Source organism: Lynx rufus, unplaced genomic scaffold, assembly GCF_022079265.1.
Source record: "Lynx rufus isolate CCGP_SWC_20201006 ecotype Redwood Valley unplaced genomic scaffold, mLynRuf1.p SCAF_2, whole genome shotgun sequence".
In the NCBI taxonomy this organism is placed as follows: Eukaryota; Metazoa; Chordata; class Mammalia; order Carnivora; family Felidae; genus Lynx; species Lynx rufus.
Window position 1 is genome coordinate 178,298,439 of NW_025814834.1, and position 12,703 is coordinate 178,311,141.

Here is a 12,703-nt window from a genome sequence, read left to right on the forward strand (position 1 = left end):
ATTATTTCTGACACACCCCTTCTTCCCACCCAGCTCCCCCACCCCCAAAAGCTTTTCATACTGGGATACCTCGAAGATGAGTTAAATTAAATCAGCCTGGTGAGTGGGGTCTTCTTGGAAACCACCCAGATGGTCAAATAATGACTATTCTCTAGGAACGGGGCTTTGAAAGGGCTCTAATCCTATCTGCCTCCTCTGGTGGCTGCCAAGCTGCTCATTTTCACCATGATTCTTTCAAGGCTACTGTGGTAGTAGGGAAATGGAAATAGGGAATAGGAGATGGGAACAGGGTAAGTAAAAATGTCACAAAGCTTGCTCTGCTTATTGGAGGTTCAGACACTTTTCCTGAATAAACACTCCCTGATTGCTGCAAGCCTTTGGCTCATTTCAGAGTTCTGAAAAAGTTGACGGACCATTTTGCCAGTTTTCCATACATTTTTATCAAGTAAAGAATTTTAGCAGGTCTTTAATTGGCCATTTTTGCTGATGTCACTTCTCTCTGCCAATTTATCTACTTGTTCTATCAATTACTGAGTGATGTTGACATCTACACCTATTTGTAGATTTGTCTCGTTTATCAATTTTTTTGCTTCATGCATCTTGAAGTGCTCTTCTTACTTTACATACATATTTAGAATTGTTAAATGTTCTTGATAAGCTTTTATCATTTAAAAAATTCCAGGGGCGCCTGGGTGGCGCAGTCGGTTAAGCGTCCGACTTCAGCCAGGTCACGATCTCGCGGTCCGTGAGTTTGAGCCCCGCGTCAGGCTCTGGGCTGATGGCTCAGAGCCTGGAGCCTGCTTCCGGTTCTGTGTCTCCCTCTCTCTCTGCCCCTCCCCCGTTCATGCTCTGTCTCTCTCTGTCCCAAAAATAAATAAACGTTGAAAAAAAAATTAAAAAAAAAAAAAAATTCCATACTTTATTTCTGGTAATAAATACCAGATGGTATTGATGGCTGTTTTGTCTGATTTTACCATCACCATATGAGGTCTGTTGCGTACACACACCAAGCACACAGGAATCCAGAATTAGTTTATACTCAGATATAGAATAATCCTGATACTCAGCAAGCAGTGTTACCTATACCAAATATCAGGCTTTGGAGCCCTGAAATCTTCCTTTAACTGTGCCTGTGCTACAGAACCTACAGCTTTCATTTAGGTCCACTATGGGTTTTTTTGTGGATTAGCTTGGCTATGGCCTTACACAGTAGCCTGCGAGACATTCTCTCAGTTACCTAGGTTCAGAATTCTGTCACTGAGCCATGTGAGTCAACAGATATCTACTTTTTCTATCATTTTATATGTCCAGAATGACCTTTGACTAAAACCTACCCCTTTGTAGGGCCAGCTGAAGGCTCCCATAGCACTGAGAATTCCCCCTCCATAGTATAAGCAGTGCAGACAGACCTAGAACAATAATCAGGAGACTTGAAGTCCAGTTCCGGCTTTGTATTAATAGACATGCGAGGCAGTGACGCATAGGGACTAAGCACGTGGACTCTAGACCCAGACTGCCTGACTCTGACGCCCAGCTTCACCACAGCTACGTGACTTAGGCAGGTTCCTAGGAAATCTCTATGCTTTAGCTACCTACTCCTGAAAGGTGAATCAGAATAGTTCCTACCTTGTAGGGTTGTTGTGTGGTTTAAATGAATTCATTTAAGTAAAAATATTTAAATAGCACCTGGAAGATACAGCCAGTAAATGCTATCTAAATGCTGGACACTATTTTTCATATTGATGGTATTCTGCCAGTATTACTGTTTTATCATCACTGTTGCTACTACGTGCCAGAAATAGCATTTCATCAGCAAGTTATAGGTGTCTTAAAGCTGGGAGTTATACAACGCTGGCAGAAGCTTAAGGTTTTGTTTAATGTTCAACAAAAGCTCTTTCAAGAGCTTTACCCAGTGTGCAGACTACATTATGGCAGTCTTATGCCATTTCTTATTTATTCAAATCATAATAGCCACAAACTTATCAACTCCTTATAAGTCTAGAATGTACTAACACACACATATTCTCATTCAACCCTCATAAAAGCCTGAGGCATATGTTATGTCCACAATTTTCAAAGAGGGGACTGAGTTTCAGAAATATCAAGAACTTGCCCATAGTTATGCTCTCTCTTGTCTGGAATGCTCTCCACTCCCCACACCCCACCCTCCAGCTGAGTAAACTTTTGCTCAATCTTCAAGAGATTAGACAGAAGCATCACCTCTTTCAGCCAGTCTTCTCTGCCATCCCCATTGCTGCCCTGCTCTCACCCAGGGCAGAGTTACATACTACTACTCTATATACTATATATTCTTGCTTGCCTCTGTCACATTATAACTATAAACAATAAACTTATTTGTGTTCTCCAGAGTTCCAAAGATAGGGAATAGTTCTGGGTTTGGTTTTTGTTTTTGTATGTTTATTTATTTTTGACAGAGAGACAGAGCGCAAGCGGAGAGGCAGAGAGAGACGGAGACACAGAATCTGAAGCAGGCTCCAGGCTCTGAACTCTCAGTACAGAGCCCCATGTGGGGCTCGAACTCACAAACCAGGAGCTCATGACCTGAGCCAAAGTCGGATGCTTAGCCGACTGAGCCACCCAGGCACCCTGGGTTTTGTTTTTCAAGAAGAAAAGTTGAGGTACCTGGGTGGCTCAGTCAGTTAAGCATCCAACTCTTGATTTCAGCTCAGGTCATGATCTTGAAGTTCAGGAGTTCAAGACCCATGTTGGGCTCTGCACTGACAGCAAGGAGACTGCTTGGGATTCTCTCTCTCCCTCTCTCTCTACATCTCCCCTGCTCATGCACACTTGCAAGCACATACACTCTCTCTCTCTCAAAAAAAATATAAACATTTAAAAAAAGAAAAAGTTTACAACAACCCAAAAGATACAATCTGGGAAATACTAAATAATTAATGCAAAGTAACAAATGCCAACTGGCTACTGATTCTGCCACCTACCTTCAGTTTGTCTGCTTTAGCCCTCATTTCCAGAAGCTTCTTCTCTCTGGCATCTATCTGCAACCCTTCATCACACCAGTTCACAGCCTCAGCAAAATTTTTCAGTTCCAAATGGCATAAGGCACCTGTAGAACCCAGAACCCTTAATATACGTGGACAATATGCATGGAAAGAGGCCTCCTTAAACAAGAACCCCCACCTCCACCAGCCAGCATTCTGAAGGGAAAACATGATTAAAGCCCCTTGTACTGCGTTCTCCAGACAAGGAAGAATATTTTGTGTATCTTAGATCAGAAAGATCTCTAGGGCCCATTCAGCTCAAAACTCCTGTAAGCATTCCTGGTATTAAGGGCTTTTAAAGTAGGGAAAGCTACAGCTTAATGGCAAAGAGCACAGACTTTGGAATCAGACAGATATGGGCTAGAAATCTGGCTCTGTCATTTACCAACTAGACATTAGACAAAGTACTGAGCACCTCCGAGCTTCAGGTTCCTCATCTGCAAATCAGAGTAAAGCCCATCTCAGATGATATTTTAAACGGAGACAGAAAGCAGAATTAACATTAGTCATTCATCAACGCAGTGGCAAGACCAAAGACAATGATCTCTCCTAAAACGGTGCCCAAAGGCAGCTGCCTCTCCTCTCGCCATGTTTGTTCTTCTCCAGTTAGCCCCTTTAGACTTTCCACAGAATTTCAAAATATCAGAACTGTGAGGACTTCGATGTCCACAGAATCTAACCTCATCTTCCAGAGATAGGCAAACTGATACTAAGAGTGGATGTCTTGCCATGGTCACATGCTGAGGTAAAACTGAATTCAGTCAAGGATTAGACTCCAGCTTGGAGCCAATTCCACAGGACTAGAGTGAATTTACTTGCTAATCTTTGAACAGTACCTTCTTTCCCTACAGCTGAGGAACACGGATCTACCTACCACCCCCTAACTACACATATCTAAAGAGGCAGAACTTTGATAAAGCATTTGGCTTAGGATAAAGCAGTTGGTCCATGGGGATATAGGGAAGATTAATATGTGATGAATAAATTAAAGTTTACAAAGCACTTTTGAGCTTCTCAAAGAAAAGGTAAAATATAAAAGTAATATAGCACTATTATTACATAGAAAGGTCAGACCACAAAAGAAAATATGACCTGGGAACATCTCAGCATCAAGAGTTCTCAGCAAAGGTCCAATAACTTACCTTTTAATTAACATGGCATTTGAAAATCTCACCTTTCAATCAGCTAATTTGGAAAAAAAATTAGAATGCAGCTTCTGGAACTGCTTTATTTTAATTAATTTTATTATTAATTTAAAACGAGGAGTTTCAATTTCTCTACAAATTCTTAAACCATAAAGGGTTATATTATTCTCTGGAAAATTCTTTTAAAAATGGCATGCTGCTATTGATAATAACCAGGAACTTAATATCAAGAATGCAAAAATAAGGTGACTTCATTAGTATATCAGACTCTTAATATTAAAGCTTAAAATTCCTCAACTCTTGGTGCAGTAAGTGCCAACTTTTCCATGATGACAATCATACTGTGGTTCTATGATACTTACCTCTTATTATTGCTTTGAGGTGGCAGGGTTTTAGCTTTTTGGCAGCTGTCACATCATTGAGAGCAGAACGAAAATTGCCTAATAGTCACCATTTAGTAAAAGAGAAAACAAGATTGAGATCAGAATATTTGCAAAAATTTGTGTGTAGAGACATAGTCTTATACAGTCTTGGAGGAATATAAAAAAGAGCAATGGTTTTTAGAAAAAAATATAGTTGAGCTCATCAAGAGTCTTAGCAATATTTCTAACACTGGAAGCTCACAGAACAACTAAATGGCTAGCAAGCCCATGAAAAGATGCTCAACATCACCAATGACTGAAGAAATTGAAATTAACATGGAACTGGTAAAAATTAAAGACAGATAATATCCCGTATCGGTGAAGACATGGAAAAAGGGCACTCGTGTAAGGATAAATTAGCAAATTAGCATGTACTTTGGGTGTATACTCTCACCCAACAATATTCTTCTGGGAATTTATCCTTAAAAATACTTGGGCAGGGGCACCTGGGTGGCTCAGTCAGTTAAGTGTGCATCAACTCTTGATTCCGGCTCAGGTCACGATCTCACAGTTTGTGGGATTAAACCCCACACTGGGCTCTTCACTGACAGCACAGAGCCTGCTTGAGATTCTGTCTCTGCCCCTCCGCTCCCTCTCAAAAATAAAAACATTAAAAAACAATACTTGGACAAATGTGCAAGGATAAATGTAAACGCATGTTAACTGCAGTGTTACTTTTAATTGTGAAATGCTGGTGATACCCTAACTATCCTCGATATGGTAATGACTAAATAAACTATGGTTATGCCCACAAATATATGGTCAACTAATCTTTGACAAAGCAGGAAAGAATATCCAATGGAAAAAAAGACAGTCTCTTCAACAAACGGTGTTGGGAAAACTGGACAGCAACATGCAAAAGAATGAAACTGGACCACTTTCTCACACCATACATACAAACTCAAAATGGAAGAAAGATCTGAATATGAGACAGGAAACCATCAAAATCCTAGAGGGGAAAACAGGCAACAACCCCTCTGACTTCAGCTAGGGCAACTTCTGACTAGATACGTCTCAAAAGCAAATAGGAACTATTGCGACTTCATCAAGATAAAAAGTTTCTGGAAAGCGAAAGAAACAGTCAACAAGACTAAAAGGCAGCCTACGGAATGGGAGAAGATATTTGCAAATAATATATCAGATACAGGGTTAGTATCCAAAATTCTATAAAGAACTTATCAAACTCAGCAGCCAAAAAACAAATAATCCACTTAAGAAATGGGCAGAAGACATGAATATACACTTTTCCAAAGAAGACACCCAGATGGCTAACAGACACATGAAAAGATGCTCAACATCACATCATCAGGGAAACACAAATCAAAACCACTAGGAGATACCATGTCACCACTGTCAGAATGGCTAAAATTAACAACTCAGGAAACAACAGATATTGGTGAGGATGTGGAGAAAGGGTTTGCACTGTTGGTGGGAATGCAAACTGGTGCAGCCACTCTGGAAAATAGTATGGAGATTCCTCAAAAAGTTAAAAATAGAACTACCCTACGACCTAGCAATTGCACTACTTGGTATTTATCCAAAGGATACAAAAATACAGATGTGAAGGGACACATGCACCCTAATGTTTATAAGAGCATTATCAATAATAGCCAGACTATGCAAAGAGCCCAAGTGTCCAATGACTAATGAATGGATAAAGAAGACACACACACACACACATAGATATTACTCAGCCATCGAAAAGAATAAAATGTTGGGGCGCCTGGGTGGCTCAGTCGGTTAAGTGTCCGACTTCAGCTCAGGTCACAATCCTATGGTTCGTAGGTTCGACCCCCACATCGGGCTCTGTGCTGACAGCTTAGAGCCTGGAGCCTTCTTCAGATTCTGTGTCTCCCTCTCTCTCTGCCCCTCCCCTGCTTGTGCTCTGTCTCTTTCAAAAATAAATAAACATAAAAAAAAATTTTTTTTAAAAGGAATAAAATGTTGCCATTTGCAACAATGTGGATGGAGCTAGAATGCATTACGTTAAGGGAAATAAGGCAGGCAGAGGAAGACAAATCCATGAGATTTCATTCACATGTGGAATTTAAGAAACAAAACAGAAGAACATGGGGGAAGGGAAAAAAAAAAGAGATGGAAACAAACCATAAGAGACTCTTAACTATATATAGAGAACAAACTGAAGGTTGTTGGAGGGAAAGTGAGTGGGGGGATGGGCTAAAAGGGTGATGGGCATTAAGGAGGGCACTTGTGTTGAGCACTGGGTATTGTAAGTGATGAACCAATAAATTCTACTCTTGAAACCCATATTACATTATATGTTAACTAACTAGAATTTAAATAAAAATTTGGGAAACAAACTATGGTTAATCCATACTATTACATAGTATGCGGCCATTAAAAAAAAGAGTAAGATAGATCTGCATGTGAAAGGATCTGCACATGATAGGATGCCTGTACTACGTAGTTGTAAGTGGTTGTTCTATGTGTATAATGTCAATGTATAAAATGCAAATATGATTTTGTAAAACTAACCAATCTAAATATACAGGCATATGTACACACACATATGTATTTATAAATGTATTAAAAAAAAAAAAAACGGTCTGCAATCACACACACACTGGTTATCCAAACTAGGAGGGCATGAAGTAGATTTTCACTTTCTAGTTTACTTAACAGTTTGGTATTTACCTATTATTTTCACTTCTAAAAATTCTAGCACAGGGGTCAGCAAAATTTTTCTGACCCTCTTCTGAAGGGCCATATAGATATAGTAAATATTTTAGGCCAAATATGATCTGTTACATATTCATCTTTGCTTGTTTTATAATTCTTTAAAATATAAAAAACATTTTTAGCTCATAAGAAGCCAAGGATCCAGATGTGGCGTGTGAGCCATAGTCTGCCAAATCCTGTTTTAGCCTTAAGATGAATCAGAATTAGTGGAAAACTTTAACACTGTGTTCATTATTGCATTATTTTAAAACACCTAAAAGCCTGTATATTTAATAATAGCAAACAGTGAAGCCAATAGTGTAAACACTGGTGTGTCCAAATGATGCAGCTTTATGTAGCTATTAAAATAATATTCACAAATAATTTTAATGACAGGTAAAACTGTTTATATGTTATAAAATTAAGTGAAAAGAACGGAATACAATATTGGAAGAACAGCATATTAACTACAAAAAAATATATATATATAAGAGATCCAAAGACTTCTGGTTAAAGGTGGTAGATTGAACCTTTAGATAAGGTAGATAAGGATTTAACTCAACCTCCAGTACTTTTCCCCTTTCCCCCAAAGATGCCATAAACCCACAGAGACAAAAAGAGTAAGAATACAGAACACATTTTAAAGCCGGAAAACAAAGGGACAAGGGCTAAATGACTAATCAGGCCTAAGAAAACTGAATTCTAAGCCAGCAAAGGGAAAGCCCCAAAGCTAGTGAGTGGTACTGCAGAACCTAAAAGTACTCAGGACTAAGAAACTGACAGCACCAGGTACTTCTGGAAGTGTGGGTAAAGGGGTCTTCCATTTAGTGCGCTTTGAATCAAACCTGATTCTGCATACTAATCCTAGCACTGTGTACCCTTACACAATTCATTTTACTACATTTACTGTATTTTACGACAATTTCTTACTCTGACTAGGGAAAAAGCAGTCAAGCTCACCTACGTTACATAGTTGCTATGAGGTCAAGAGGGATGACAAATGTGGAAGTGCTCTGTGAGGTGTACCAGTGAGGTATCATTTAAGGAACAGCAGGGATTATCAAGCCTCTACTCCTCTAGCATCACACACACACACGGTTTTCTTCTTGCAAGGTGCTTCCTCTGGTCTTATTGGCCCTATACAGGACAGTCTTAAAGTTGCCCAAAGAACATGTAGCTATTGATCACAGTGAAATGCATAGCACACAGTAAATGCTTTATGTGTATTTACTGACTAAGGAAATGAATGAAACTCCTCAGGGAAAGGCCAGGTCTTACCCATCTCTGCAATGCCCATGCTTAGCACAGAACAAGAACTCAAGTTTGTCCGCTGAAGAAGAAAATGTATTCCTCCAGAAGTTAGAAAAATGGGTTTCCAGTCCTGGTTCTGACACCAACCAGAGGGTCCCTCTCTGTGTCTATGTAAAACGAGGGGTTGGTTGGCCCAAATAATCTCTTAAGTTCTATACCACTTTTACTATTTAGGATTGTATAATGAAACACACTAAAGGAGACAACAGTTGGAGCAGACTATGACTGGGGAGAAACTGCTCAAATGGTCCACCTGACTCATCCCAGCTAGACTGCAAGGCTTATGCTCTACCAGTCCCTCAGAAATGCCCAAGGCCCCAGGTCGTCTTTCAACTCTGTGATAAGAAACATGGGTCTAACATGACCAAGACTAGTCACCAGCAATAATGTTACCGAATAACCAGTGTTTCCCAAAGTCACATCTGCTCAACAGTCCTGCATGGTAATAAGCATTACTTGAAAAGGAGCTTACAAAAACATAAGAATCGTAAGGTAGGGTTCTTTGCTGTAGGTCATCCCAGCATCCTGAACATACTAATGTGAACTGCAAATCTGCAACAAAGCAGCAGCAAGTTCCAAATTTCCTTGTCTAAAGAGTATTTGTCACATCAAAGGTCCCACAGAATGCTCTTTGAAAAATTCTCCCTTTGATTTATATAGTTCTGTCACTTAAAAAAATCTCTATTTCTTAAATCCTTCTAGCATCCTTAAGAATAGGATAAAAGGCCAAAAACAAAAACACATTTTTTTTTTTTTTTTTTTTGAGAGAGAAGCATTTGGACTAAAACAAATCTCAGATCATACCAACTCATTTATTAAGGCAGGTCACTTGTTTGGTTCAGATAGTAAGATGGGGCGCTTGGGTGGCTCAGTCGATTAAGCGTCCAACTTCAACTCAGGTCACGATCTCACTACTTGTGGGTTCGAGACACGCATCGGGCTCTGTGCTGACAGCTCAGAGCCTGGAGCTTGCTTCCGATTCTGTGTCTCCCTCTCTCTCTGCCCCTCCCCCATTCACTCTCTGTCTCTCAAAAATGAATAAGCTTAAAAAAAAATTAAAACAGATAGTAAGAATTATACAATCTATCTGGTTTCCCTTTTCACCAAGTCCACCTGGAAGATCAGAGTTCAGTTAAACTTGCCTAGCTTTCTGAGACAAGCAGCTCTGCTTCTGACATTCTCAAACTCTGCACTAGCTAACATAATGGCTTTTACCATAAGTTAATTCTTTAGAAAGCACTAAATAATAGAATAAATTACCAAGATAGTACTGTGCTGCTGCCCGGTTGGTATAAAGGACAGCATTCAAATCAGGGTCTGTGCATTTCTTCTTTAATCCTTCAGAGTACGAAATCACAGCTTTTTTATAGTCTTTTTCTTTAAAGTAATCATTGCCCTCATTCTTGTAGGTCTTGGCCTGTTCTGCAAAGAAGAGAATAAATAATCACTGTTTCCTGTTTTTTTAAAGGCTCATTAAAAATAGATTCCAAACCATACAATAATGTGACATATGATAAATCAAATAGAAGAAACCAATAGAAAAAGAAAACTCAAAAATTAATGCTATAAAACTGGGTATCAACATGGAGAGACATAAGTCATGCATACTTAATGCTACAGTCAATTCCAAATATCTTACGAGGTAGATTATTAGGTACTTACAAAAAAAGTATACTTATCCTACCTCTTGAAGAATGGACTTTTTTTTAATTATTGAAGAAATGGGGGGAAATTCTACTTTTGTTTTTGCTTATGTTTTAATCCCAGGAGTGCAAATTCCCCTCCTCACCCTAGTAAGAGCCTACAAAATCGTTAAGAATCAGTTCAAATTTCCAGTCCATTGTGAGCCCATTCCTACCTCCCCCTCTTCAGTGTTCCAGCAACACATCGTATATAGCTACGTGTTGGCACTTACCAGATACACATAGGACAATCTGGACATCCACGGGAGCATAACCCTTGAGGGCCATCTCACTCACCCCTGTATTTCCCAATGCCTAGCATTTAGTACGTATCAAAAATTTAAAAAAAGGGGGGGGGGTATGCGTGGAATAAATAGTGACAAGTTAGACCAGGTTAACTACTTGTTATCAATCAGAACCTTTCTGACACGCTCTTTACCTGAATCCAACGGAGACACAAAACAAATATTAGACTCATGTCAGATACCTTCTGGAGATCGTTCTTCATCAAAAATAATTGACTGGAGGCAAGCCAAGTCAGGATTTTCGTTGGGATCAATTTCGGATGGCGCTTTCCTCATAAATAGGGGGACCTTTTCAAATTCCTGGAGATTAAGACAAGAACGAACTGTAGGAATAAGATTTTCCACTGGGCAGATCCAATTACGTGTCTCTACGTCAGAGTTTTCTTCCTCATCATGATTTGCAAATCAGGATTAGCTATCTCTCTCCCTATTCAGGCCTCAGTTTCCCATCTGTAAAATGATAGCGCGGGGTAACGACCTCTAAAGATTCTTTCGGTTCTCGCGTTTTTACAAGGGCCGCGGTAATCACCGCTAATTGAGCGCTCCTGCGTCCCCGTCACTGTACCCACCATATCCCTTCATCTTCGCCGCAATCCTACGAGACTGTGGGCTACAGTTTAGGAAATTTTACAAACGAGGCCACGGGCTCAGAGACATTAAGTAGCCGAGCCAGTAAGTGGTAGAGTCACAGGTGGGTCTGGCGCCTAAATGTACTGACAGCTGAAGAAGGCCCTCAAAACCTCGAGGCCGATTTTCTATCATTCCCAAGTGGAAACCACCTATCCGCTGGCAGCGCCAGGCCCGGGGATGAGGTAGGCGTCTCCGTGCCCGGGAGCCCCAGGTGTCGCGACGACCCCCCCCCCCACCCCCACCCCCGACACACACACACACACAACACACACGTGCGGGGCCCCGGGCCGCCTACCTCCTCCCACTGGTCCTCGTGGAAGCCGCCACTGTAAGGCTCGTTCTGGAACTTTTCCAGGAACGCGTCCATGGCATCGTCGGCGTCAGCGTCGGCGTCCGGCTCCCATTGCTCCATGGCGACCCCTCGGCTCTCGCGCCACGGTCGCAGCGGCTAAAAACGCGCGGCCACTTCCGGCAGCGCGGGTGCTCTTCCCTCAGTCCTCCGGGCCCGCGCCCGCCGGCGCGCCTCGGGTTCCGCCCTACTCAGGACACAGCCGGCCCGGCTCCACCCCTTCCCGGCCGGCACCACCCCCGCCCCGCCCTCCCCTCAGCTGGCCGCAGCCCCGCCCCCCCCAGTGTTTGGGATGGTGGATAAACCCAGCGCCCCGCAGTGCCCCCTTATCACTCCGTTAACTCGTTTGTTCAGCCAGTTAACACGTGTTCCCCAAGCTGCTTGTGTGTTCAGGCCTATTGTGGTGGCTGGGTATACAGTGGTGGGGAAAGCAGATAAAAAGCAGATAAAACCCTTGCTCTCCAGGAGCTGATCAGGTAGCGCGGAGAGACAGACGGTAAACATATACTTTGTAAGATGCTTTGTAAGACGGTAAACATATACTTTGTAAGATGTTGTTAGGTGCTAGCAAGAGCTATCAGGGGAAAGTTTCAAACTGGGTGTACAGGCATGCAAGCAAAGGAGGAGGTCGGAAGTGGCCAGGGCCTGTTGGGGGGTGAGGGCGCGGGGAGAGCACTCTCCATGGAGGGGATTGGCAGGGCCCAGCCGCAGGGAGGGGAGTTGGGGGAAGGGGGTGCTGGTGCAGAATGAGAAGTAGGGTGAGTAGGTGAAGTGAGAGGGATGATGAGTAGTGATTCTGACTTGGGTCTTCCTCAGCGTGCGGTGGTAGCTTCTGGAGAGTTTTGAGAAAAGGGGCTATGTGATCAGACATGCCTATTTCTGAGGTTAACCACCTCCCTACCCGCCCCAGCTGAGATGGAAACAGGATCTCCAGGGGAGGTGTGCCTTCCTACAGCCACAGGGTTACCCAACAGATGGCTACCCGGGCCCTGCATTGGGTGCTACAGCCTCAGGAAGCCCACAGCCTGGTCTGGAAGGAAAGATGGACAGGCAGCAGACCTAAACCAGGGCCGATTACAAGTCTGCACAGTGGAGGCCTAGAAGAGTGGGTGTTACCTCGGGGATTCAGAAGAGGAAGGTCTCCACAGATGGATGGGCTC

At 42.1% G+C, this 12,703-nt stretch overlaps 1 protein-coding gene across 1 annotated transcript in view; it reads right to left on the reverse strand.

Moving 5' to 3' along the window:
- Positions 1-11,684, reverse strand: part of TTC4 (tetratricopeptide repeat domain 4) — a 31,823-nt gene extending 20,139 nt beyond the window's left edge. The window contains exons 1-5 of the mRNA XM_047084646.1: positions 11,490-11,684; positions 10,747-10,864; positions 9,838-9,999; positions 4,528-4,605; positions 2,961-3,085 (exon numbers count right to left, since the gene is read on the reverse strand). Coding sequence (XP_046940602.1) covers positions 2,961-3,085; positions 4,528-4,605; positions 9,838-9,999; positions 10,747-10,864; positions 11,490-11,606 — 600 coding nt within the window. The 5' untranslated portion in view covers positions 11,607-11,684. The remainder of the gene's footprint in view (positions 1-2,960; positions 3,086-4,527; positions 4,606-9,837; positions 10,000-10,746; positions 10,865-11,489) is intronic.
- Between the last annotated feature and the right edge of the window lie 1,019 nt (positions 11,685-12,703).